General features: G+C 42.1%; 1 protein-coding gene across 1 annotated transcript in view; it reads left to right on the top strand.

Annotated features, from left to right (window-relative positions):
* Positions 1-27595, top strand: part of LOC124795138 (alpha-tocopherol transfer protein-like) — a 97412-nt gene that overhangs the window by 47467 nt on the left and 22350 nt on the right. The window contains exon 4 of the mRNA XM_047259016.1: positions 20856-21105. Within this exon, the coding sequence (XP_047114972.1) occupies positions 20856-21105 (250 nt within the window). The remainder of the gene's footprint in view (positions 1-20855; positions 21106-27595) is intronic.

Here is a 27595-nt window from a genome sequence, read left to right on the forward strand (position 1 = left end):
TTTTAAGAGAAATCTTTTATTTGTACAAAATCAAAGGTCAACACGTACTTGGTCACTTACAGAAAATTGTCATCCAAGTGACGGCCATTCTCTCGAATACAATTTTCAACTCTTCGCCGGAACGTGCTCACAAATCGGGGCAACAGGCGTTGGTTAATGGCCAATCAAACACGCCTCTGCTTTAATGTCAGCCTTCCATTCCATTTAGCATTTGGGTTCGATGGCACAGAAGCTGTTTCAAGTACCCTGACAAGAAGAACTCACATGGACAAGACTGGGAACTTAGTCCACGACTCGTCGCCGAAACGAGAAATGAGGTGTGCAGGGAAATTGTTCCTCATAACTGGATGTATTTGCAGCGAGCGATGTTGCAACATCCTGCTGAAAATAAACGCTTCCTCTGTTTATCATTTAACTCCGGAATTCTGGTAGGAAGAACTGTCGGTGCTACACCAGCAGCAGCTAAGGCAAACCACCCAGTCACCGTGCAGAGGTAAGTCTGATCCACTTAAATGAAAATCCGTCTCATCGCTCATAAACATTATTTATTGCATTTGGGCCTCCTTCAAAGATCGCGTAAAAATGTATACCAACCTCATTATTGGAAGTCCCTCCTAACCTTGATCTGGTGGACGCCCAGAGTAATATTTTTCTCAGACACACGGCGCATCCATAGACAGTTTGTTTCTTGATGTGCTAATGATCTCGGACACCTGTCACAATGCCGACGTGTCCACACGTGCCCGCCTTTTTTGTCCAGCTGTGCCCGCCGTTTCATCAGGACATAGTTGCTTCCTCTTAAAAATATTTCCTATTCTGAAAGCTGTAACCTATCACAAGAGTATATTGCGACTTGGGTGGAGCTTTGCGATGAAATATTTGCCGTGATGCAACGACAGACCCTCAGCATTTAGAACGAAGGCATCGTACGCGGAAACGCATACTCTGTCTTCCACTATTCCAGTGTTAGTGAAACGGCGGACAGTTACGAAGTGAATGACGTATGCACCTCTCGCTTTCACCAATGATTTTCACATACTGTCCAATACAAAAACATCGGTGTGTGGGATGTACGATATCGAAATTTCCACAGCGTGAATTGTTCCGTCTGCCTCTTGAGTTCGATGAGCAGCGAAGACGCTGTTGTTCCTGGTAAGCTAAGCTGTGACTGTCTGCTGTTATTTGGATTTATTTCGGGTCCTCTTCTAGTTCTCCCTTCTAAGACACCTAAAATAACGAGCTGTACTTGAGAAATGATGGATGTAAGTTTATGTAAGCTGCCTCTGTCGTGTACGACGCACAATTCCTTGGCATATTACAGTGATTTTCTTTTTACTAGGCCTTGTCCTACACGGTGTTTGTGTTGTAAATCACATCGAACGCATTCTTTTAGATATTTCAAGGTTGTGGTTTTTACCAGTGAACTAGCATCATTGTGATCAAACAAAAGTAAGTCTTTCCCCTTGCTTGCGGCAATAACTACCAGTATACTGAGTCGCTTTACAGAACGTTGGTTCTCTGCATCTCTTTCTGCGATTTACTTCTATCTGGCTTTGCAACAACCCTACACCAATAGCACCATCTACGAACACTTTCCTGCGTTCTTCTCGTATGAGCAGGAGATCTAAAGAGGTTTTCAGACGTCCAGCTGTTGCGATCTTAGCAGAATCCAGGGGCCACATACAGGGCAACATGGCGCACTGTTTGAAACTATGGAAGAAATCCTGACTTCTGATTTGTCTGCACGGGCAGAATACCTCCGTAAATGGGGGCTAAAGCTGTTAATACAGAAATGACTTCCTTCTACCCTAATAACAGGCAATCACTAGAGACCTGAATGTCTGTGCAGATGACACACATAATAGCCACAAGAAGCCAAAATATATGGGTGTCACGCTAGATGGAACTGTCTTTCGAACTGTAGATGAGTGCAAGAATTAATCTCTTTCAAATGCGGAATCACATCAGGATGATGCAAAGAGAGTGGTATACTCTGCGATGGAGTACTGTTCTCAGGTGTTTGAACAGCGCTTACGTAAATAAAATTGCTCTCTAACTTAATAATACTAGGCCTATAGTTTCAGGAGCAATTAAGTCTTCTCCCATCAACTGTCTACCTGTACTGAGTCATATACTCAGATCTGCGGAGGAACGATGCTTTGATCTTTGTAAATTCCGAACTGTGGGTACATTTTAACCTTCCTGATTCCATCGTCAATAAAATTCATTAAAGACTTTCTGATCTTGTACTTGCAAACAGAATTTAACATCACCAGCTCCTGGTGGGGAGAATACTTCCAAAATGTCCCAACAAATGTCATTTCTTACCTTGTAGTACTAAGAGAGCTCCCGTGCTTGACCATCCCCGCAAAATATATTCAATTTTCTAGCGATGGAAAACGGTAAATAAAAGATGAGCAGATTCACTTTTTACATGGCGGATGCTGTCCTCACCAGCGTAGGTGGGGTAGCACCGAGGCAGAGTATCCAAAAAACCACGGAAGATGGCACTGCCACAGCACATACAGACGTTTACGAGGTATTTCTGATAACAACCCCGAAGGCCAAATTATGTACAATTAGATGTTTGCTCGGGATTAAAAATAAAGTTATTCGATATTAAAATGTACTTAGATGCCATAGGACAAATAAATCTACGGACAGTCTTATGGAGTTTCCGACAACTTACTAGAGTCATTAATGAATATTGTTTATAGTAATGGTACTATCACTGTTCCTAGCTGTACGTGCGAATCTAATTTCACATCTCACGATATTTACCCTTTAATCCAACCACGAACCTTATCCGACCAGCGGAAAGATGCTGCTATCGAAACACAAAACAAGCGAAAATGCTCCTGTTTATTAAAAGACTCTAAAGTGGAGCACCACCTGCCTCATTCTGCCGTCTTGAGCGTCTTCAAAATTTTCCCAAGAAACTGGCATGTGAACATACTTGTGCTCTTTTTAACATGCAACTCAAACTCCCACAAGCCACCCTAATTGTAGCTCACTCACATCCACTACTACATCGCTGTAAGTCGCTCATAACCATCCACTCCCACTTGCCCATCTTCATTCACTCACTCACTCACTCAAGCCAACTCACTGCCGTTATTTCTCAGTATCTCTCTAACTGCCACTGTCTGCTGTATCATAGCCGCTGTTCCACTAATTTTGTCTCCTCTCAGTATCACTCCCTCCCTCTTGCTCTCTCTTATTGCTCTCATCTCATTCAGTCCTTCCTATTATTATCTGTTCTTACTGACACTATCTCTCTGTTGTTGTAATTGTCGTAGACTCTCTCATTGTCACTGGATCTCACCTACTTTCACTTTCGCCTTCTCTTTATTCGTCTCACACTAGCGCTGTCTCTTTCACTCTTTTCCTAGCACCGTTCTGCCATTTTCAACTATGTTCCACTACCATTTCTACTGTTACTCCAACTGCAGTTCCGGCTAAAATACTTCTCATTATGAGAATGGAATACTTAGCTTTGAACCGTCGAATCTTCTCCTCCACTAACGTTCATTAGGGGACGTATATTGATTTGGCTGGATTTCGGACGTGATGAAAAATTCGATGTTAAAATTTTCCAACACACTGATGAATCTTTCAACACACTGATGAATCTTTTAACAGCCGATGTATTTTCCATAAGCATTCCCACAGATGTTCACAAGTAAACTGTCTTCTGTCAGAATGACTAAGAAAACATCAACTGTTACAGCCTTTGCGTCCTGACATTGGCCAAACTGCGACTGACTCCAAGTACTTTGCACCGCTCGATATATACCCTATCTTAACAATGTATATTCTTAGACCACATTCACTTTAATCCCTCACATTAACTGATGTATAGTACAAAATGCCAAGATGGAATTCAGGTTAAAATTCTGTATGATAATTTCTTAATATCAAAAGGCTAAAAATCAATAGTTTTTCATCAGAATGTTAGAGAATCGTTAGTGAAAAAGTTAATTACAATTGATCTACTTGGTTTCTCGATATTGATATGATACATTAAGTGCACAAATCACGTTAAATGCATCATATGAGTGATAAATGTTCCAAAAGTCTGTCTCGTCAGTAAGTTGAAATTTACGAATTTTCCAAATCAATTATTGGTTTCAGTACAGCATAGATATTACCTTGTGTAATTTCTGTAGGAATATAATAATGCAATGACGAGAATAAAATTGTAAATCTTTCTGACATTTACGACAATATGTTAATCTACAACATCAGGTTTTCTAATTGCAACTTTATGTTAATTACAGTGAAATGATCTGACATAATGTTACTGATCTTGATTCGGTATGTAAGTGAACCATACAGATTAATATGCTGATACGAATTAAGAAAAAACGTACTTTATAAGTTTAGTTCATCACATATTTTGTATCGGGTACTATCTAATCTGCTAATTTTTTAATGGTATCGAAGCATTCATCAACTACCCTATACGTAGACCTATTACATACTGCCTCCCTCTTTTTCTCTCACACTGCCTCTGTCTCCTTCCCTCTTCCTATACCACATCTAGTGTCTACTATGTTCCATTATTTATTACTTTTCCGCCTCTTTATACCATCGGCACTGCTACTTCTTTTTCAGCATAAAAAAAGCACAAATACGTTCGTACGCCGAATACTATACGGAAACTTTTAAAGGTTGTAACGAAGGTGTAACAAGGCGGCTTGTACCCCACTTTAGAGTCAGCCTTTTATTATACAGGAGCATGTTAACCTTATTTGTGCTCCAACAAGAACATTTTTTTTTCGGTGGTTGCCTTCTTTTCCCTGCCAAAACAGGCCACGTCACTCATAGGGAAAGAGCTTTGTGGGTCAGTAAAATTGTGATACTTTACTTGCATGAGATTGAAATAACGCAAAACTGTATAATTTCGCACCTCATACCGGATTTTACATACACCACAATTTAGCAAGTGCTTTAGTATTACAATAACATGGGGTCCCCGAACCCTTCTGATGATAACAGAGACATTCTGAAGCATATTTCTCCGCACTACATCACTTAATAACCTACGTTTCCGCCTCACACGGGATTTTAAGTGCATATTTTACTTGTACAAGTAGGGTACATTTTAATGTCTGTATCTAGGGAACGAATAAAGATATAAAAAACATTTTCAAGTTTTTTAGAGATCTGAATATTAGCAATATATCGTAAAAATTTCAGCCATTTGCTGAGCACAGCCATCTTGTAATACGCGGCGTGGTTTTGGTACTCAAAACCGTGATTTGCGAGTTCTCAGGAAAAGTCCAGTAACTACATGGTTACTCCATAAACCTTGTCAACGCGCACCGTAAACCACATCTAATACAAACAGAACCAACCAATTTGCTTCATTTAGCTAAGCTGGAGGAAGTGTGTCATATTAAAACTTTAACCGTATACTGTCGGACAGTTACAGTAGTACGATATTTCTGTTGGGTATACGAATGCATCCTACCTCAATGGATACCCACAGAACTTGACGCTATGTTTCTGTCACCAGTATAATCAGAAGTAGGAGCCCCTGAAGAATACCATGCATGGTGTTCCGGAACGTAACAGGTACCGCATGCTCTCACAAGCTTACGGGTATTCGAGGCGCTAGTATTTTGTTCACTAGCTAACCGCGAAACATCTAAGGCTGTCGGCAATGAAAGAGGAGGCACTGTACATAAAAATTGTGATCGTCACTGAGAAAACTAAGACACAGCGAGACAATTCGACTGCTGTACCATTTATCACAAGATTTCAAACGACTACTACATAGGAGTTTCTTCCTAAATTCTGTTCTGCGTAAGTGTTACAATCTCCTCCTATGTCCTTAGTTTCGTGCTGCAGAGGTGTCAGACAATAATTGTATAAAACCTCCCAGTTTGATTCAAACTTCCAGAAGAACGACATGTATTAAATGAGTGCATCATTACACTACATTAACCCATTTATAAAACACATGTTATTCGTGCAATGAAATTTTCTGTCATATATTTTTCGTCATGTTTACATCACGCATTGTTATTTCTTCGTATTTCGGCAACGCGTTGTTTTGTTTTATGCGTAAGCCCTGCGGAATAGAACGTTAGCTACGCTGAGCAGACGGACTGATGTGGGACGCTGTAGATAGTATAGAACCAGTACCATGCTGTCATGTGACCCTCCACAGGTGACGTAGGTCATGGCAGTGAAGTATCGTCCTGTACCAGTTAGTTGTAAGGAGTCATCTCTGCATTATAGGTCAGCGCAGAGACGCGACAAGTAGACAAATTGAGTTACCGTGTTTGGAGATGCCCATGAACATAAAGGGAATAAAGTTGCCCGATTTCTTTGTGTATGAACGTGGACAGTCAAATCTGTGTACAAGGAATGCCTTACGACTTGGAACATTGTAACACTACGTGAGAATTACGGTCGTAAAAAATTCTAATAAACGTGTGTAAGGTTGCGGGGGTTCGTTTTGCTTTGCTTATTCTTGAATTGAGTACAACTGTCTGAGATGAAATGACAAGTTTATTGTCGCAATATTTCTCACCACATTACAGCTTCTCACACAGTTTTCAACTCGCCAACATAAAAACAGCGCAATGGATAATGCATATTGCCAACATCAAAAAGTGAAACAATGTTAAATATTAACTCTCTGAAAGAACATTAATCTTAAGCACAATATTATGAAAGTTTAGTTAGAAGTTTCTTTACATTAATCCTAAGCACGATAATATGAAAGTTTAGTTGGATGTTTCTTTACAAAATTGCTCTTACACATACGTTATGATGTTGGTCAGTACTACGAAAATCGTCCGATTGCGGTTCAAAGTTCGGAACTATTTAGGATGACAATCAAGTCTAGGGTGGATGGTTAGTCAAGTGACAAATTTGAGCGCAGGGTTTTCCAAGGCCGCTCGAGTTTACAGTGGATGTAAGCTGGTAAACCAACAAAGTTTACGCCTCTGCACGTGGTATTTAACTTAAGCTGGGACGTGCTGCTGTCTGCAAGGCCGCTCTCTCCCACTGAAATTCCTACAAAACTAATCTGGCCTTTGCTCGACTTTCCAGCAGAAATTTCCGCTATGTTTCTCGTTATGCGAGAAGACATGTACTCAGCCCTAGTCTTATTATGTGGCGATATTCACGCGCATGGTTGGAGCAGTGTGCATATTATAGTGCCATCTCAGTTCTCGCAAGAACAGTTAACTAATATGGCTGGTTCGTTTCTCCACAGTTGGAGCTAAACGTTGCTACAGCTAATTTTACCTGGAGTGCAGACGCTTTGAACGCAGTGTCCACACCAATTTCTTCTCTGCGTCGTACGGAGCGTTAAGTGCTCTGTTCTGCACTTGACGCCAGTTCACAGAAGAGCCCCCAAAATTTCTCTCTTGTCCTACTTGTGGCAGAACTGCCTCCCTCCACTTGGGTTCCTTTTTCACGTCACGAGTTTTTCGACCAATAGGAGCATTCCTCTTACTTTGTAGAAACACCCTCTACCAATCACAGCATCCCTTCTATCAAACTGCGTCGAAACCAGTAGTTTTCTCCTTCCTAATCAGTTTACGCCAATCTGACATTTTGTGCCCGTTCCAGACGCCTAAAGTACATTGACTTTTCCGTGTGTCGCAATCGCTGGACGAAAATGCGTCGCTTGCTTTTGTTCGTATCTCGTTAGAATTCTGAAACGCAGTTTTCTAAAGCTTCTTCTCTGCCCTTGAGCAGATGCCCCCTGTTACAGGCCGTCCTCCGGCTTGAATCACCTGGTCCAGGGTCGCTGTCCTCCTTCCTGCCACCTCTTTAAGTGGTTTCTGGCATAACTCCCACAGCGCAGCTTCGCTACGATATTGTGGAGCTGGCTTTTCGAAACTAAAAACGACTCGACTCGTGTTCTCTCTTCTAACTTCTGCTCAGACACATGTATTGTATAGGAATGGTGTGTTAATTACTGTTGATTGACTGCCAACCCTTTTTGCCTTACATATTGATAGGCAAATGTTCTCATAACTGCCGATTTACGTTAGGTGTCCTCTTCACCTTCTCATTGCGATTTGTAAAGGTCTCATGTAAGGTGCCAGTCTGACCATTTGTTCTGCCACCTTACACGGGGAACGAAGGCAAATGCTACGCTTTGTTTTACAAGCTGACAGGAAATGTAAGTGAATGCAGGTCAGAGAGAACATGGAATAGACAGTCTGAGTCAGATACCTTGAAATAGACCATTGCACTTAGCGGCACAAAATGCTCCACATTGTCAAAGTGTAAAAAAAAAAAAAAAAAAAAAAAAAAAACTGGAAAACGGCGTACTGGACACATTTAATGTGGTCCTATGAAACAAGATTTTGCTTATTTTCAAATGATAAAAATGGACATCAGTCAGGGTTATTATTTCAGTATTCTTGATGAACCATGTTGCCCTTTCTTCTACATCCTCATATTCAGTACGTTTCTGATACTCCAACAACAGCCGTATTCAGAGGCTGCGCACATACTTCAGTGGACTGACGTATGCTCAGGCACTTTATCGCACCTCGACTGACCTGCGACCGACTGGAATCCATGAGGAAATTTCTGGAACTATTTGGAACAGCGAGTGAAACATATCACACACCATCCCAATTTGATAGCTCTTTGGGATCAATGAGTGAGTGCCTTTACCTGGATATAGCACGCTACAAATGAATCTTGTCCATGTTCTAATGTAAAGTAAAGGTTTCGAAATGTAGTGTATTACATTGTCTTTGTTTGTTAATAGACGTTTTTCTCCTCAATGGAAAAATGATAACGATGGATTTAGAATAGTTAGCAGTAGTAGAAGGATAATAAAGCGAACCACAGTAAGCATCACCGGCGATAAATGTAACGGTTTTGAGTTATTGGGCCTGTCCGTAACGGGAGCACTTATGTGAAACAGACCCAGATGTCATTCATAAGTAGATTAACCACCACTGTTATGAGGTGTCAACCCACCTGGGTGATTTTAGGATGTTTTACAATCTGACCATATTTTCGGTTTGCCAAAATATTCTTGTCATTAAGAAGAGAACAAACTTCATAAAATTAATGTACTTGAGGTATCCAGTGTGCACGACTTTCCTACATATCTTACGGTAAATGATAATGTCATGACAGGAAAGTGAATAAGACTCGTGTACACCAAAAGAGAACGAAAACCTATGGCAGACACGGGGCCACCTTTGGTGATCTGAGGGCCTGATTCACTAAGCTGGGCCGGCCGGAGTGGCCGTGCGGTTCTAGGCGCTACAGTCTGGAGCCGAGCGACCGCTACGGTCGCAGGTTCGAATCCTGCCTCGAGCATGGATGTGTGTGACGTCCTTAGGTTAGTTAGGTGTAATTAGTTCTAAGTTCTAGGCGACTGATGACCTCAGAAGTTCAGTCGCATAGTGCTCAGAGCCAGCCACTAAGCTGCTTCACCTCGCAGGCCGTTACAGCATGTGACGCAACAGCAGTCCTCTTATTGCATGAGGTCAAAACATCACCGCCCTTGAAGTTAGTGTCCGTAGGGTAACGCACCGATTTGAATGTCACCGCTTTCCCCGACAGGCTACGTCAATACATTATGCCTTGAAATACGCGGTTTTGAGAGTAGATTTATTTTATGTTGACCCCATGTTGAAATGTTTGCATTTATTTACACGTCATGGACATTATTTCTTTTTTATTTTTTAAAAAAATTCTTTATTCTTCAATATGTACGATACATCAACAACCCACCACCTTAAACAATTAGTGGGTCCTAATTGTTACGATACAATTATTATTACCGCAGCCTAGTTCTAAGAATATTAGTTCCTTTACTCATGCACTATGGGCACTACTGCTATGTCTTAGGTTACCAAAGTTTGATTATTTTTGCTACTTACGCTAGTCTACTTTACCTGTAGCATTACAGGCGTGCCAGCGTTTATATAAACGTACACTGTTCGCCGTGTTCACTGAGCTAATCCCGGTGGACATGCCCCTGGCACCGGGCTGGCCTGGAGTGGTTGATCGCTGCAGTACTACACTAAAGTTGGTATCCTAGCTTATCCTACATCCAACCTAATATTTAATCTTATATCGAATCCGGTGAGTGTCACAATCGGTAAGAAAGGCGCACCCTCCCCCTAATCCCAGAAATGGCCGTGAAGCGGCTGGCCAAGCCCACGCCTCGGCGGAACAGGACAAGTGCACGAAGTGAGGTCGGTATCAAATGTGGGATCGTAGTTATTGTTGCGTCCGCCCCCGATAGCTGAGTGGTCAGCGCGACGGACTGTCAATCCTAAGTGCACGGGTTCGATTCCCAGCTGCGTCGGAGAATTTCTCCGCTCAGGGAGTGGGTGTTGTGTTGTCCTAACCATCATCATTTCATCCCCATCGACGCGCAAGTCGCGGAAGTGGCGTCAAATCGAAAGACTTGCACCAGGCGAGCGCTCTACCCGACGGGAGGCCCTCGTCACACGCCATTATTATTATTGTTATTTCTATTTTTCTCAGACCTTAGGTCTGGTTAAAAATGGAAAGTGACGCGGACCTTCATCAAGCGTGACTTCCTTTTAACTGTATGGTTTATGTTACATTGTACACTCCTGGACATTGAAATAAGAACACCGTGAAATCATTGTCCCAGGAAGGGGAAACTTTATTGACACATTCCTGGGGTCAGATACATCACATGATCACACTGACAGAACCACAGGCACATAGACACAGGCAACAGAGCATGCACAATGTCGGCACTAGTACAGTGTATATCCACCTTTCGCAGCAATGCAGGCTGCTATTCTCCCATGGAGACGATCGTAGAGATGCTGGATGTAGCCCTGTGGAACGGCTTGCCATGCCATTTCCACCTGGCGCCTCAGTTGGACCAGCGTTCGTGCTGGACGTGCAGACCGCGTGAGACGACGCTTCATCCAGTCCCAAACATGCTCAATGGGGGACAGATCCGGAGATCTTGCTGGCCAGGGTAGTTGACTTACACCTTCTAGAGCACGTTGGGTGGCACGATATACATGCGGACGTGCATTGTCCTGTTGGAACAGCAAGTTCCCTTGCCGGTCTAGGAATGGTAGAACGATGGGTTCGATGACGGTTTGGATGTACCGTGCACTATTCAGTGTCCCCTCGACGATCACCAGTGGTGTACGGCCAGTGTAGGAGATCGCTCCCCACACCATGATGCCGGGTGTTGGCCCTGTGTGCCTCGGTCGTATGCAGTCCTGATTGTGGCGCTCACCTGCACGGCGCCAAACACGCATACGACCATCATTGGCACCAAGGCAAAAAGCGACTCTCATCGCTGAAGACGACACATCTCCATTCGTCCCTCCATTCACGCCTGTCGCGACACCACTGGAGGCGGGCTGCACGATGTTGGGGCGTGAGCGGAAGACGGCCTAACGGTGTGCGGGACCGTAGCCCAGCTTCATGGAGACGGTTGCGAATAGTCCTCGCCGATACCCCAGGAGCAACAGTGTCCCTAATTTGCTGGGAAGTGGCGGTGCGGTCCCCTACGGCACTGCGTAGGATCCTACGGTTTTGGCGTGAATCCGTGCGTCGCTGCGGTCCGGACCCAGGCCGACGGGCACGTGCACCTTCCGCCGACCACTGGCGACAACATCGATGTACTGTGGAGACCTCACGCCCCACGTGTTGAGCAATTCGGCGGTACGTCCACCCGGCCTCCCGCATGCCCACTATACGCCCTCGCTCAAAGTCCGTCAACTGCACATACGGTTCACGTCCACGCTGTCGCGGCATGCTACCAGTGTTAAAGACTGCGATGGAGCTCCGTATGCCACGGCAAACTGGCTGACATTGACGGCGGCGGTGCACAAATGCTGCGCAGCTAGCGCCATTCGACGGCCAACACCGCGGTTCCTGGTGTGTCCGCTGTGCCGTGCGTGTGATCATTGCTTGTACAGCCCTCTCGCAGTGTCCGGAGCAAGTATGGTGGGTCTGACACTCCGGTGTCAATGTGTTCTTTTTTCCATTTCCAGGAGTGTATTTAGGAACTTTCGGGTTATTGAACACGTATCAATAATTACGGATTTCTGTAGTTGTATATATACGTTTGGATGTAGCTGGTGGATATTGTGTGGTATGACTCCTGTAGTTGATAGTATAATCGGTATAATGTCAACTTTATCCTGATGCCACATGTCCTTGACTTCCTCAGCCAGTTGGATGTATTTTTAAATTTTTTCTCTTGTTTTCTTCTGTATATTTGTTGTATTGGGTATGGATATTTCGATTAGTTGTGTTAATTTCTTCTTTTTATTGGTGAGTATGATGTCAGGTTTGTTATGTGGTGTTGTTTTATCTGTTATAATGGTTCTGTTCCAGTATAATTTGTATTCATCATTCTCCTGTACATTTTGTGGTGCATACTTGTATGTGGGAACGTGTTGTTTTATTTGTTTATGTTTTATGGCAAGTTGTTGATGTATTATTTTTGCTACATTGTCATGTCTTCTGGGGTATTCTGTATTTGCTAGTATTCTACATCCACTTGTGATGTGATCTACTGTTTCTATTTGTTGTTTGCAAAGTCTGCATTTATCTGTTGTGGTATTGGGATCTTTAATAATATGCTTGCTGTAATATCTGGTGTTTATTGTTTGATCCTGTATTGCAATCATGAATCCTTCCGTCTCACTGTATATATTGCCTTTTCTTAGCCATGTGTTCGATGCGTCTTGATCGATGTGTGGCTGTGTTAGATGATATGGGTGCTTGCCATGTAGTGTTTTCTTTTTCCAATTTACTTTCTTCGTACCTGTTGATGTTATGTGATCTAAAGGGTTGTAGAAGTGGTTATGAAATTGCAGTGGTGTAGCCGATGTATTTATATGAGTGATTGATTTGTGTATTTCTCTAGTTTCTGTTCGTTCTAGAAAGAATTATCTTAAATTGTCTACCTGTCCATATTGTAGGTTTTTTATGTCGATGATTCCCCTTCCTCCTTCCTTTCTGCTTAATGTGAATCTTTCTGTTGCTGAATGTATGTGATGTATTCTATAATTGTGGCATTGTGAGCGTGTAAGTGTATTGAGTGCTTCTAGGTCTCTGTTACTCCATTTCACTACTCCAAATGAGTAGGTCAATATTGGTATAGCATAAGTATTTATAGCTTTTGTCTTGTTTCTTGCTGTCAATTCTGTTTTCAGTATTTTTGCTAGTCTTTGTCTATATTTTTCTTTTAGTTCTTCTTTAATATTTGTATTATCTATTCCTATTTTTTGTCTGTATCCTAGATATTTATAGGCATCTGTTTTTTCCATCGCTTCTATGAAGTCACTGTGGTTATCCAATATGTAATCTTCTTGTTTAGTGTGTTTTCCCTTGACTATGCTATTTTTCTTACATTTGTCTGTTCCAAAAGCCATATTTATATCATTGCTGAATACTTCTGTTATCTTTAGTAATTGGTTGAGCTGCCGATTGGTTGCTGCCAGTAGTTTTAGATCATCCATGTATAGCAAATGTGTGATTTTGTGTGGGTATGTTCCAGTACTGTTATTCCCTTAATTTGTATTATTTAGCATGTTGGATAGCGGGTTCAGAGCAAGACAGAACCAGAAAAGACTTAATGAGCCTCCTTGGTATATTCCACGCTTAATCTGTATTGGCTGTGATGTGATATTATCTGAATTTGTTAGGTTATTAAGTGTGGTTTTCCTGTTTTTCATTACTATGTTTAGGAACTGTATCAATTTAGGATCTACTTTGTATATTTCCAATATCTGTAGTAACCATGCGTGGGGTACACTATCAAAAGCTTTTTGGTAATCAATGAACGCGTACTGTAGCGACCTTTGTTTCGTTTTAGCTTGATATGTCACCTCTGCATCTATTATCAGTTGCTCTTTACATCCTCGTGCTCCTTAGCAGCAGCCTTTTTGTTCTTCATTTATAATTTTGTTCTGTGTCGTATGTGTCATTAATTTCTGTGTAATGACTGAAGTTAATATTTTGTAGGTTGTTGGTAGGCATGTTATGGGGCGGTATGTAGCTGGGTTTGCTGTGTCTGCTTGATCTTTAGGTTTCAGATAAGTTATTCCATGTGTAAGTGTGTTATTATTAGTATTATTAATATTGTTATTATTATTAGTTATTGTTCCGTAGGAAATCCTTTAGGACTTTGTGTAAAATTTCATTTGTTACTTTATTCATGATTGGGAAGTGAGAAGGTGATACGTGTGCTAGTTGGGTAAGTGTTGACGTAATTGTGCCGCTACGTCATCGAAGAGGTGGCACTCATACAGCACATGTTCTGTGCTGCCTGGTGCGACCCCACAGTCACACGTTGGTGTAGCCAGTTTCCCGAACCGGCATAGGTATGCCGAGTAGTGTCCATGTCCCGTAAGGAAGTGCAGCAGTCCTCTTGAAGGCTTCAAATGTTCTAATTGTAGTCGCTCCCTGACGTTGGACAGTAGTTCGTGTGTTCTGCGACCGGTGTCTTCATTATCCCACTGTTCTTGCCAAAGCTCCTCCCCCTTACGTCTGATTTCTAGTTTGTTCCATACGTGAATCCCCATTAGTTCAATTATTTTGTCCCTGTTTCCCTTTTTGACCCAGTACCATGCTGCTTGTTCTCACACAGTATTTTGACATCATTTGCTGGATACCGGTCAAGCGTCTGGGCTCACAGATTAACAAGGGTCATGCCTGCCATGGCTGTAAGAAGAGTGCAGCGAAATATGCTCTTGAGGTCAGAAGGGGCATATAGAACAACTCTGGGGGAAGCGCTAAGAGTAGTAATGGGGCTTGGCCACTCGACATAAAGATTAGAGTACATCATTTCTTTACATACCCCGTTTCGCAAAAGTTGTCTTAAGAACTTCCGTTAAAATTTCTGCAGCGCCTTCTTTCTCCCCCAAGAACTCCTTCCTCGAGCGGGATTGAAACCAATAGTGGGGCGAATCCGGTCTGTGGACCATCGGTTGCCGAACATGTTGCGGCACATGTTTTGTTTGTTCAATATTGCATTTGAAATATACAGTAAATTTGCTATATGATCTCTATTTTCCTGAGATAGTTTTGATGTTAAGAGTACCCGTAATTCAGTAGATGCCTAAATCGCTGAAGTCCTTTAGTGATGCTCCAAAGCGTAATTTTTCCACGTAGTTGTGCTGGGCATTCGACAAATGGTCTACAATAAGGAAGGTTAATATGGAAATAGATCAGAAAACGACATGTATGTAGCTGACACGGCCATGACTGTCCTTGCTTCCTTTCTACAAACGACAAGAAACACGACGGGTCACTGTCATGTAAGAGAGATTCCTGCCATCCTATGGCACTGCTAAATTTCTTGACTCGCACCACCAACTTCCTCGATCGGTATCCGGTCAGCTGCCTCCATATTTACTTCTCCATCAACATTATATGCACCAGTGTTAAACTATGCTAAACTCCTGTGTGTCAACCTGTCGCCCTTCCTCCAGTGCCACGGTTTCTAAATATTTGTCATAACAGGTTCTATGGCATATACACTACTGGCCATTAAAATTGCTACACCACGAAGATGACGTGATACAGACCCGAAATATAACCGACAGGAAGTAGATGCGGTGATATGCAAATAATGAGCATTTACACAAGGTTGGCACCGGTGGCGACACCTACAACGTGCTGACATGAGGAAAGTTTCCAGCCGATTTCTCATATACAAACAGCAGTTGACCGGCGTTGCCTGGTGAAACGTTGTTGTGATGCCTGGTGTAAGGAGGAGAAATGCGTACCATCACGTTTCCGACTTTTATAAAGGTCGGATTGTAGCCTATGGCGATAGCGGTTTATCCTATCGCGACACTGCTGCTCGCGTTGGTCGAGATGCAATGACTGTTAGCAGAATATTGAATCGGTGGGTTCAGGAGGGTAATTCGGCACGCCGTGCTGGACCCCAACGGCCTCGTATCACTAGCAGTCCAGATCACAGGCATCTTATCCTCATGGCTGTTAAGGGTCGTGCACCCACGTCGCGATCCCTGAGTCAACAGATGGGGACGTTTGCAAGACAACAACCGTCGCACGAACAGTTAGACAACGTTTGCAGCAGCATGGACTGTCAGCTCGGAGACCATGGCTGCGGTTACCCTTGACGCTCCATCACAGACAGGAGCGCCTGCGATGATGCACTCAACGACGAACTTGGGTGAACGAATGGCAAAACGTCATTTATCCGGATGAATCCAGGTTCTGTTTACAGCATCATAATGGTAGCATCCGTGTTTGGCGACATCGCGGTAAACGCACATTGGAAGCGTGGATTCGTCATCGCCATACTGGCGTATCACCCGGCGTGGTGGTATGGAGTGCCATTGGTTATACGCTTGGTCACCTCTTGTTCGCATTGATGGCATTCTGAACAGTGGACGTTACGTTTCAGATGTGTTACGATCCGTGGCTCTACCTTTCATTTGATCCCTGCGAAACCCTACATTTCAGCAGGATAATGCACTCCCGCATGTTGCAGGACCTGTACGGGCCTTTCTGGATACAGAAAATTCCGACTGCTGCCGTGGTCAGTACATTCTCCAGATCTGTCACCAATTGAAGTCGTCTGGGCAACGCCAGCCGAGCATCTGGCTCGTCACAATACGTTAATCACTATTCTTGATGAACTGTGGTATCGTGTTGAAGCTGCATGGGCAGCTGTACCTGTACACGCCATCCAAGCTCTGCTTGACTCAATGCCCAGGCGAGTCAAGGCCGTTATTACGGCCAGAGGTGGTTGTTCTGGGTACTGATTTCTCAGGATCTATGCACCCAAATTGTGTGAAAATATCACATGTCAATTCTGGTATAATATATTTGTCCAATGAATACCCGTTTATCATCAGCATTTCTTGTTGGTTTGGCAATTTTAATGGACAGTAGTGTAATCTATAAAACACGGCGACAATGCACACGTCCGACTCAGGAGTAATAAACTGTATCGAAATAACTACTAACGCATTTCTGATTATTTACTCGTCTTACCCTGTTTTCCATTAATCTCTCTGTTTCAGCGACTGTTCGCTTTACTCATGCAGTGGATAACAAGTTCCATTCAGATTCAATCTGGAATAGCTGTTCTACCGAGTGCCTCACCGACTTTCCGCATTTCGTATCCGGAGAAATCACGGGGTTCATTTTTCCACAAGCAACAACTTTACCTACCAAACCAGCAAGCTGAATCATCGCAAATGAAGAAGTCTGGACAAACCACACATATTAAAAAACGCATCTCTCGGTACAGAACGTAACTTTTATTATTTCTGGGTGTTGCAAGTATTCCTCCGATTACCAGCGAACGAAGCCTCGCAATGTATCCCATCACTAGGATCCTACTGCCAAGATGTACCTGTGGTTACCGGCTACCTGATTCTACACAGGCGTGCGTATGTCACGTATCGTGTCGTAATCTGCAGGTTTTTGAGTGAAGTATAATGGAGTCGGACACCGAACTGACGCGAATGTAATTTACTGTCGGATTTCGGGGAAAACCGATAAACTGTGCTTAAGACACAAAATTAACGGAAAGATTTAACTCCTGAGCCAGCTGTAATGCGGAGTTAATTTGAATTTAGTCATGGAGTTTCTAGATGGTCTCCTACTTCTCAGTTCCAAGTTTTTTTCTTCAATACAGATAAAAATTGTAATTATCTGTCTTTACAACATATAATTAGAAAGTTAATGTTTTTATGTGAAGGCTAATCTGATGAACTACTCCAGGATCACTGATACCGTTTTCGCTGATAGACTGATCCACGAGGAAAGTTTCTGCATATAATGTATGACCCCTGCGCCAGCAAAGTCATCTGGGGACAAATACACTACTGGCCATTAAAATTGCTACACCAAGAAGAAATGCAGATGATGAACGGGCATTCATTGGACAAATATATTATACTAGAACTGACATGTGATTACATTTTCACGCAGTTTGGGTGCATACGTCCTGAGAAATCAGTATCCAGAACCGCCACCCCTGGCCGTAATAACGACCTTGATACGCATGGGCGCTGAGTCAAACAGAGCTTGGATGGCGTGTACAGGTATAGGTGCCCATGCAGCTTCAACACGACACTACAGTTTATCAAGAGTAGTGACTGGCGTATTGTGACGAGCAAGTTGCTCGGCCACCATTGACCAGACGTTTTCAATTGGTGAGAGATCTGGAAAATGTGCAGGCCAGGGCAGGAGTCGAACATCTTCTGTAACCGGAAATGCCCGTACAGGACCTACAACATGTGGTAGTGCATTATCTTGCTGAAATGTAGGGTTTCGCATGGATCGAATGAAGGGTAGAGCCACGGGATGTAACACATCTGAAATGTAACGTCCACTGTTCAAAGTGCCGTCAATGCGAACAAGAGGTGACAGAGACGTGTAACCAATGGCACCCCATACCATCACACCGGGTGATACGCCACTATAGCGATGGCGAATACACGCTTCCAACGTGCGTTCACCGCGTTGTCGTCAAACACGGATGCGACCATCATGATGTTGTAAACAGAACCCGGATTCATCCGAAAAAAGACATTTTGCCATTCGTGCACCCAGGTTCGTCGTTGAGTACACACTCGCAGGGCCTCTTGCCCGTGATGTAGCGTCAAGGGTAACTGCAGCCATGGTCTACGAGCTGCAAACGTCGTTGAACTGTTTGTGCAGATGGTTGTTGTCTTGCAGACGTCCCCATCTGTTGACTTAGGGATCGAGACGTGGCTTTACGATTCGTTACAGCCATGCGGGTAAGATGCCTGCCATCTCGACTGCTAGGGATAAGAGGCCGTTGGGATCCAGCACGGCATTCCGTATTACTCTTCTGAACCCACCGATTCGATATTCTGCTAACAGTCATTGGATCTCGACCAACGCCAACAGCAATGTCGCGACGATAAACCGCAATCACCATAGGCTACAATCCGACCTTTATCATTCGGAAACGTGATGGTACGCATTTCTCCTCCTTACACTCGGCATCACAACAACGTTTCACCAGGCAACACCAGTGAACTGCTGTTTGTGTATGAGAAATCGGTTGGAAACTTTCCTCATGTCAGCACGTTATAGGTGTCGCCACCGGCGCCAACCTTGTGAATGCTCTAAAAAGCTAATCATTTGCATATCACAGCATCTACTTCCTATCGGTTAAATTTCGCGCCTGTAGCACGTCATCTTCGTGGTGTAGCAATTTTAAAGGCCAGTAATGTATTTAGTGCTACCCTTGCGAAGCCGTAGTGGTTCACTAGTTCAAATATAGATTTTAGTTCTCGGTAGCATGCTACTGATTATTCACAGAATACGATTGAAATTTCAGTACTTCACTGCCTGTAATCCTAAGAATTCTGAAGAATCAAATAAATAAATTGGATAAGCAGATAGTACTTACGTTAAATTCGTTAACAACGTACTCTTCAGGTGTATGATCATTTCCAGAAAAGTTCCAATTTTTTGAACACAGCCCCATTTGTAAATAAATTGTGAATACCATTTATGTTGAATCATTGTTGATTTTATTCCCGACTATGACCTCCTCCTCATTGATACAAAACTACTACTAACCTCGACAAGAGAACTAAAACCATAAATAATCTGAGTACAAGGCATAAATGCCAGTCAAACAGAGTACAGAAATCCACTACTTTGACATTCCACGTCGCGTCAACTTAAGAGGTGACTCTCTTGAACATAGTGAGATTTGATAATTTCTTATTTTTATATTTAAATTTTTTACAATAATAAGGAATTTACGAAAGTAATTTGTACTCACATACAGAGAATTCTAATACAACTGTAATTTCACGTAAATTTTGGTATTTTGACTTACGATGGACACATGGCGACATTTTTATGCAAAAATAATGAAATTAATGAAATTTCAATAATTTTGAAACAAAACTTTCCTGGAAGATTAAAACTGAGTATCGGACTGAGACTCGAATTCGCGCGCTGATGCTCTACAATTGAGCTACTCAAGCAGGGCTCACGATCGCTCCTCACAGGCTACCTTTCAAACTTCACAGCAAGTTTCATATCAGAGCACATTACGCTGCAGAGTGAAAATTCATTGTGAAATTTTGTTTCCAAATTGTAGAAAAACCATAACGGTTATGTTATTTAACACTAAGAAGCTGAAACATGATGTTCTGGGAAACGAGAGCTAATGACAATGATACGCAAGTTTATAAATACCCTAAACTGATAGGGGAGGTGTTGTATCTTGGATCATATCAGGCTTTAGCCTCCATCCAGTCCTGAAACAGGAGTTTAATATAATTTCTTATTCCTTTTATAAATGATGGCATTCAATTTTTAACAGACACCCTTAGTGAGTCAAAATTACGTGAGCAGTTTGGTGGTGGTGGTGGTGGTGGTGGTGGTGGTGGTGATGATGATGATGATGTCAGTTCTACCAGTGTTTCCTGTCGGATGTGAGTAATGACAGGAAATGGAAATGGCTCATTGAAGAATTTCATAAGACAAACGAAGTAACTGCAAGCATACCACCTTTATAGAAACTACACATTCGTTCAGATATCATGAAGTTACGGTGAACTATATCTTTACGGTTAAATACAAATGGTACGAGGCCCATTTCAAGTAAAAGTTGAGTCCCGATATCGGCCTTCTTGGAATGCTGGTTGACTTTGAATTAGCCAAACGCGAAAACTCTCTGTATCTCAAATACTCTCTGTATCTCAAATTTCAGGCAACCCAGAATGTATCTAGAAATAGTGAATACTCGGATATCAACAAGTAACTGCGGACAATGGAAAGAAATGTTTAACTTTTATAACTGCCAAATTACGGCGCCTATTTTCTCTAATGGAACTACATATGCACGTTTTTATCGCTTACAGGATGCTTTTTCCGATGCCACGTCTCACACCAGAGGGGTACCGTGTCCACCTGTCTCTGGGGGCAGTCAGTGATCTGTCAAAATATAACCCGGACGCGTACGTCAAGCTGTTCCTGATGATGCTGGAGGTGCGCCTGGCTGAAGACCTGACGCCGGGCGACGTCTACGTCATCGACTGCGGCCAGTTCACCATGGCCCACATTGCCTCGTTCGGACCGGCGCGAGTGCGCAAGATAGAGATGTGCGTCAGGGTGAGTCTGCTCGCTGCCAGCGGCTTTGTGTGTCGCGTCGTTCGAAAAGCGACGAGCTGTTCAAATGATAAATTATGATCTGTGTTATCAGCTCAGGTACTAATCATATTTAGGAATATTAGAGACTCTTTCATAAATGTAAATTTTCCAAAGTAAATATGACAGGTTCGTGCAGTGTTAGTTACCACATGCGACAAAACTTCAGTTGACAGAAAATATATTTTTGGCTTGGGGCACTGGACATGGAAAAGTAAAACCACAGAATTATTTAGCATTAGTGCCGCACTTTGTCTGTAACTTGATACACTTAAAGTCGAATAACTTGGCTCCAAATGTTTACTTAGGTTACTCTTAGTCGTCCTAATACACACATCAAAAAATGTTTTGCATCACCTCGGTTCCGAGAGTTCCAGAACCTTTACGGAAAATTGGAGTAGAGATCAACATAAACATCATTGCCGCTCTTTTTATTGCTCATGAAAACCACACATTGCATGTTGTACCACCATACAGCGAGACCTCCAGAAGTGCTGGTCCAGACTGCTGTACGCACTGGTACCTCTAATACCCAGTAGCATGTCCTCTTGCATTGATGCATACCTGTATTCATCATGGTTTACTGTCCCACCCCTCAACAGCGATTCGACGTAGATCGCTCAGAGCGGTTGGTGGGACACGTCGTCCACAAACAGCCCTTTTCAATCCATTCCAGGCATGTGCGGTAGGGTTCATGTCTGGAAAACATGCTGGCCGCTGTAGTCGAGCGATGCCGTTGTCCTGAAGGATGTCATTCACAAGATGTGCACGATGTCTTGCCAAAATGCTGCCGATATGGTTTCACTATCGGTCAAAGGATGGAAATCACATATAGTACAGCCGCTACGGCGCCTTCCATTACCACCAGCGGCGTACGTACGTCGGCTCCACATAATGCCACCCCAAAACAGCAGAGAACCTCCACCTTGCTGCATTCGCTGGGAGAATTCAAAATTCTCGCCAGATCTGAACGCGATCGAACACACCTGTGATGTGAAACTTCCTGGCAGATTAAAACTGTGTGCCCGACCGAGACTCGAACTCGGGACGTTTGCCTTTCGCGGGCAAGTGCTCTACCAACTGAGCTACCGAAGCACGACTGACGCCCGGTACCCACAGCTTTACTTCTGCCAGTATCTCGTCTCCTACCTTCCAAACTTTACAGAAGTTCTCCTGCGAACTTCTGTAAAGTTTGGAAGGTAGGAGACGAGATACTGGCAGAAGTAAAGCTGTGGGTACCGGGCGTCAGTCGTGCTTCGGTAGCTCAGTTGGTAGAGCACTTGCCCGCGAAAGGCAAACGTCCCGAGTTCGAGTCTCGGTCGGGCACACAGTTTTAATCTGCCAGGAAGTTTCATATCAGCGCACACTCCGCTGCAGAGTGAAAATCTCATTCTTACACCTGTGATGTGATTGGCGTCAGAGCTCATCGTCACCCCCACGAAATTATGTGACTCGTGTGTGCAGCTGTGGTGGCAACTTCCTCCAGACAAAGGCCTCGTTGCTTCCATGCCACGACGGGTTGCCGCTGTTATCCGTGCCCAAGGCGGCCATGCCGCCCATTAGGTAGGTGGTAATAATGTACTGGCTGATCTATGACTGTCATGTAAAGAGGGACCACTTGTCTTGTTTTGGCGTTACTGTACTAACAAAACGTATTCCTGTTGCACAAAGGTGCCTTTGAGCCCCACAAGTTACTATAAAATTTAGGAGATACTATTTTGTGAAACTTTCCATACGCAGCTGCGATATTCAGAAACGGGACCTCTTGCTGGGCCAGTGTTACTTCTGCAAGACAAGAAGTTCGTTTTCAGAAGTACTACGATTACCTTTAATGGTATTATTGATAGCTGTTCGATTCAAACAGTTTACAGATCGGTACGAGAGTCTACAGAATGACCTAAATTACTACGAAATAAAAACTACCGAAACAGGTATATACATTGCCGAAAGTTTTTGCTTTTACTGAAGATTTTACTTCTCCGACTAGAGGTCCCTTTTCGCTCTCCATCTTACAAGTACCATTTGTTTCACGAAAAACGTGCGGTACAAACGTCTGTGCTACGATAAACAGTGCGTACTATCTCAAAGACACTGACTTCCTGGACAGCTGCAAACAGCTAAAACAGGACAGATTAACGGAAATACCTGCAAACGTCTGTCATGGTTGTACTGACTTTAGTAAAAGATAACGACTCCTCAAGTGCCATGCAGCTGTGCTAGGCAGTAGACATATATCTGAGAAGACATTTCAAAAAGAAATTATTATTATTAATAATAATAATAATAATAATAATAATAAACCCCTTCGAGGCCCGGGAAAAGAATAGGCTTCCGGTATGTTCTGCTAGTCGTAAAAGGCGACGAGAAGAACAAACCACTAATAGGGCTAACCCCCCTTGTAGTGTGATTAGTTGGTTCAGGACAAAACTAATGAAGCCTCGGACAAGCGCTGTCATGCTCGGGGGCGACGCTTGAACCCTATGCCCGTCCACAATAGTAACGACCCTGCTAGCCACATGGAAAATGATTTAAATCCAAACAGAGGTGATTTGCAGGATATGCTTCCTGCAACCACCCTAGAAGGAAAACAGACGATGAGATGGTCAGATGAAGTTAACCGACACCTCATGTTCTGTTATTACCAAGCAACAAATTTAGGAACCAACACAAGTGGATACAGATCACAAGTATACACAACATTTATTACCAGATACTCAGAATTAAAATTTTTAACAGAACAACGACTAGCTGATCAGATCAGTGTAATATCCAAGAAAATTACAGGATACCCCAGTCAGAATTAGAAAACATCAAACAACAAGTACAACAAATACTGGAACAAAATAATGTGCAATCAGAAGAGGAAGAAGAAGAAAATACAGTAATGGACTCAAACATCACAGAGCAAACAAACAAAAAACAACACGCATCAACTGAACAATTAGGGGAAAACGAAATCTTAAGACAGCCACCAAAACAAGCACAAATAGAACACGAAGTGACACATATGTTAGATATACAAGAAAAATTACAGCTGACATATATAGAATACAAAGTCACAAATACAGACATTAGACCATTCATGCATAGACCGTCAAATAACCCACAAGTCGAAACAACAATAACAACTATCAGCACAATCATACACAACAAAATAAATGAAAATACAACTACGGAAGAGTTACAACTACTGGTTTATATAGGAGCACTCACTACACTAAATATACACACTAGGCAGAGATCAGAACCAGCCAACACACAGAAGAAACCCTCAAAGCCAGCATGGCCACACAGGCTACAGATCAGAATAGAAAAACTGAGAAAAGACATTGGACCGCTAACACAATTTATAAGAAATGAAATGTCAGAAAAAAACGAAAAAGGTTAGGTAAAATCTCACTACAAGAAGCGATAGAGCAATTAGATGAAAAGAAGCAGGAATTACAAGCATTGGCCAAACGACTTAGAAGATACAAAAAAGTGAAAATAGAAGGAAACAAAACCAAACATTGAACACAAACCAAAAGAAATTTTATCAGACAATAGATAACACACACATTAAAGTAGACAATCCACCCAGCATTACAGAGATGGGACACTTCTGGAGCAACATATGGTGAAACCCGGTACAACATAACAGGCATGCACGGTGGATACAAGCAGAAACAGACACATACAAGATGATACCACAAATGCCTGAAGTGATAATTTTGCAACATGAAGTCACCCGAGCAATTAATTCTACACACAATTGGAAAGCCCCCTAAAAACATAAAATAGCAAATTTATGGCTAAAGAAGTTCACCTCAACACATTCACATCTAACTAAATTATTTAACAGTTACATTGCAGACCCATACACAGTCCCTGATACACTTACAGAAGGAATAACTTATCTGAAACCAAACGATCAAGCAGACACAGCAAACCCAGCAAAATATCGCCCCATAACATGCCTACCAACAATATACAAAATATTAACTTCAGTCATTACGCAGTAATAGATGACACATACAGCACAGAACAAGATTATAAATGAGGTACAAAAAGGCTGCTGCAGAGGAGCACGAGGATGTAAAGAGCAACTGATATAGATGCAGAGGTGACATATCAAGCTAAAACGAAACAAAGGTTGCTACAGTACGCATTCATTGATTACCAAAAAGCTTTTGATAGTGTACCCCACGCATGGTTACTACAAATATGGGAAATATACAAAGTAGATCCTAACTTGATACAGTTCCTAAACATAGTAATGAAAAATTGGAAAACCACACTTAATATCCAAACAAATTCAAATAATGAAACTTCCTTGCAGATTAAAACTGTGTGCCGGACCGAGACTCGGTCCGGCACACAGTTTTAATCTGCCAGGAAGTTTCATATCAGCGCACACTCCGCTGCGGAGTGAAAATCTCATTCTGGAAATTCAAATAATATCACATCACAGCCAATACAGATTAAGCGTGGAATATACCAAAGAGACTCATTAAGTCCTTTCTGGTTCTGCCTTGCTCTGAACCCACTATCGAACATGCTAAATAATACAAATTATGGATTTAATATTACTGGAACATACCAACACAAAATCACACATTTCCAGTATATGGATGATCTAAAACTACTGGCAGGAACAAATCAACAACTCAACCAATTACTAAAGATAACAGAAGTATTCAGCAATGATATAAATATGGCTTTTGGAACAGACAAATGTAAGAAAAAGCATAGTCAAGGGAAAACACACTAAACAAGAAGATTACATATTGGATAACCACAGCGACTGCATAGAAGCGATGGAAAAAACAGATGCCAATAAATACCTAGGATACAGACAAAAAATAGGAATAGATAATACAAATATTAAAGAAGAACTAAAAGAAAAATATAGACAAAGACTAACAAAAATACTGAAAACAGAACTGACAGCAAGAAACAAGACAAAAGCTATAGGTAATTATGCTATTCCAATATTGACCTACTCATTTGGAGTAGTGAAATGGAGTAACACAGACCTAGAAGCACTCAATACACTTACACGCTCACAATGCCACAACTATAGAATACATCACATACATTCAGCAACAGAAAGATTCACATTAAGCAGAAAGGAAGGAGGAAGGGGATTTATCGACATAACAAAAACCTACATTATGGATAGGTAAACAATTTAAGAAAATTCTTTCTTGAACGAGCAGAAACTAGCAAAATACACAAAGCAATCACTCATATAAATACATCAGCTACACCACTGCAATTTCGTAACCACTTCTACAACCCTCTAGATCACATAACATCAACGGATACAAAGAAAGTAAATTGGAAAAAGAAAACACTACATAGCAAGCACCCATATCATCTAACACAGCCACACATCGAACACGACGCATCCAACACATGGCTAAGAAAAGGCAATATATACAGTGAGATGGAAGGATTCATGATTGCAATACAGGATCAAACAATAAGCACCAGATATTACACAAGCGTATTATTAGAGATCCCAATACCACAACAGATAAATGCAGACTTTGCAAACAACAAATAGAAACAGTAGATCACATCACAAGTGGATGTACAATACTAGCAAATACAGAATACCCCAGAAGACATGACAATGTAGCAAAATTAATACATCAACAGCTTGCCTTACAACATAAACTTATAAAACAACACGTTCCCACATACAATTATGCACCACAAAATGTACTGGAGAATGATGAATACAAATTATACTGGAACAGAACCATTATAACAGATAAAACAACACCACATAACAAAGCTGACATCATACTCACCAATAAAAAGAAGAAATTAACATAACTAATCGAAATATCCATACCAAATACAACAAATATACAAAAGAAAACAGGAGAAAAAATTGAAAAATACATCCAACTGGCTGAGGAAGTCAAGGACATGTGGCATCAGGATAAAGTTGCCATTATACCAATTATACTATCAACTACAGGAGTCATACCACACAATATCCACCAGTACATCAATGCAATACAGGTACATCCAAACTTATATATACAACTACAGATATCCGTAAATTGATACATGTTCAATCACCCGAAAGTTCCTAAATGCAATATAACATATACCGTACAGTTAAAAGGAAGTCACGCTTGATCAAGGTCCGCGTCACTTTCAATTTTTGACCAGACATATCGTCTGAGAAAAGAAAGAATGAATAATAATAATAATATTCTGCAGTGAGAAGAAGTGCTGAGAAGCCGTCGTTCAGAAGTATGTTGTACCTAAAAGTGAGAGTTAATCAAAATAACCTTCCCTTTGGCCCTGTACAGTTGCATAAATTCTGGGCCGTAATTAAAATATGTTAGTTTACTTGTCAAAGATTCTTCGAAATTAAACGGTTTGTAAACAGCTGTTTTTAGGGGAAGAGCTGATGATAACTTCAACCATTGCAGTAAGGAAGATAAATGTTGGA

Source organism: Schistocerca piceifrons, chromosome 4 (genome assembly GCF_021461385.2).
Source record: "Schistocerca piceifrons isolate TAMUIC-IGC-003096 chromosome 4, iqSchPice1.1, whole genome shotgun sequence".
Classification (NCBI taxonomy): Eukaryota; Metazoa; Arthropoda; class Insecta; order Orthoptera; family Acrididae; genus Schistocerca; species Schistocerca piceifrons.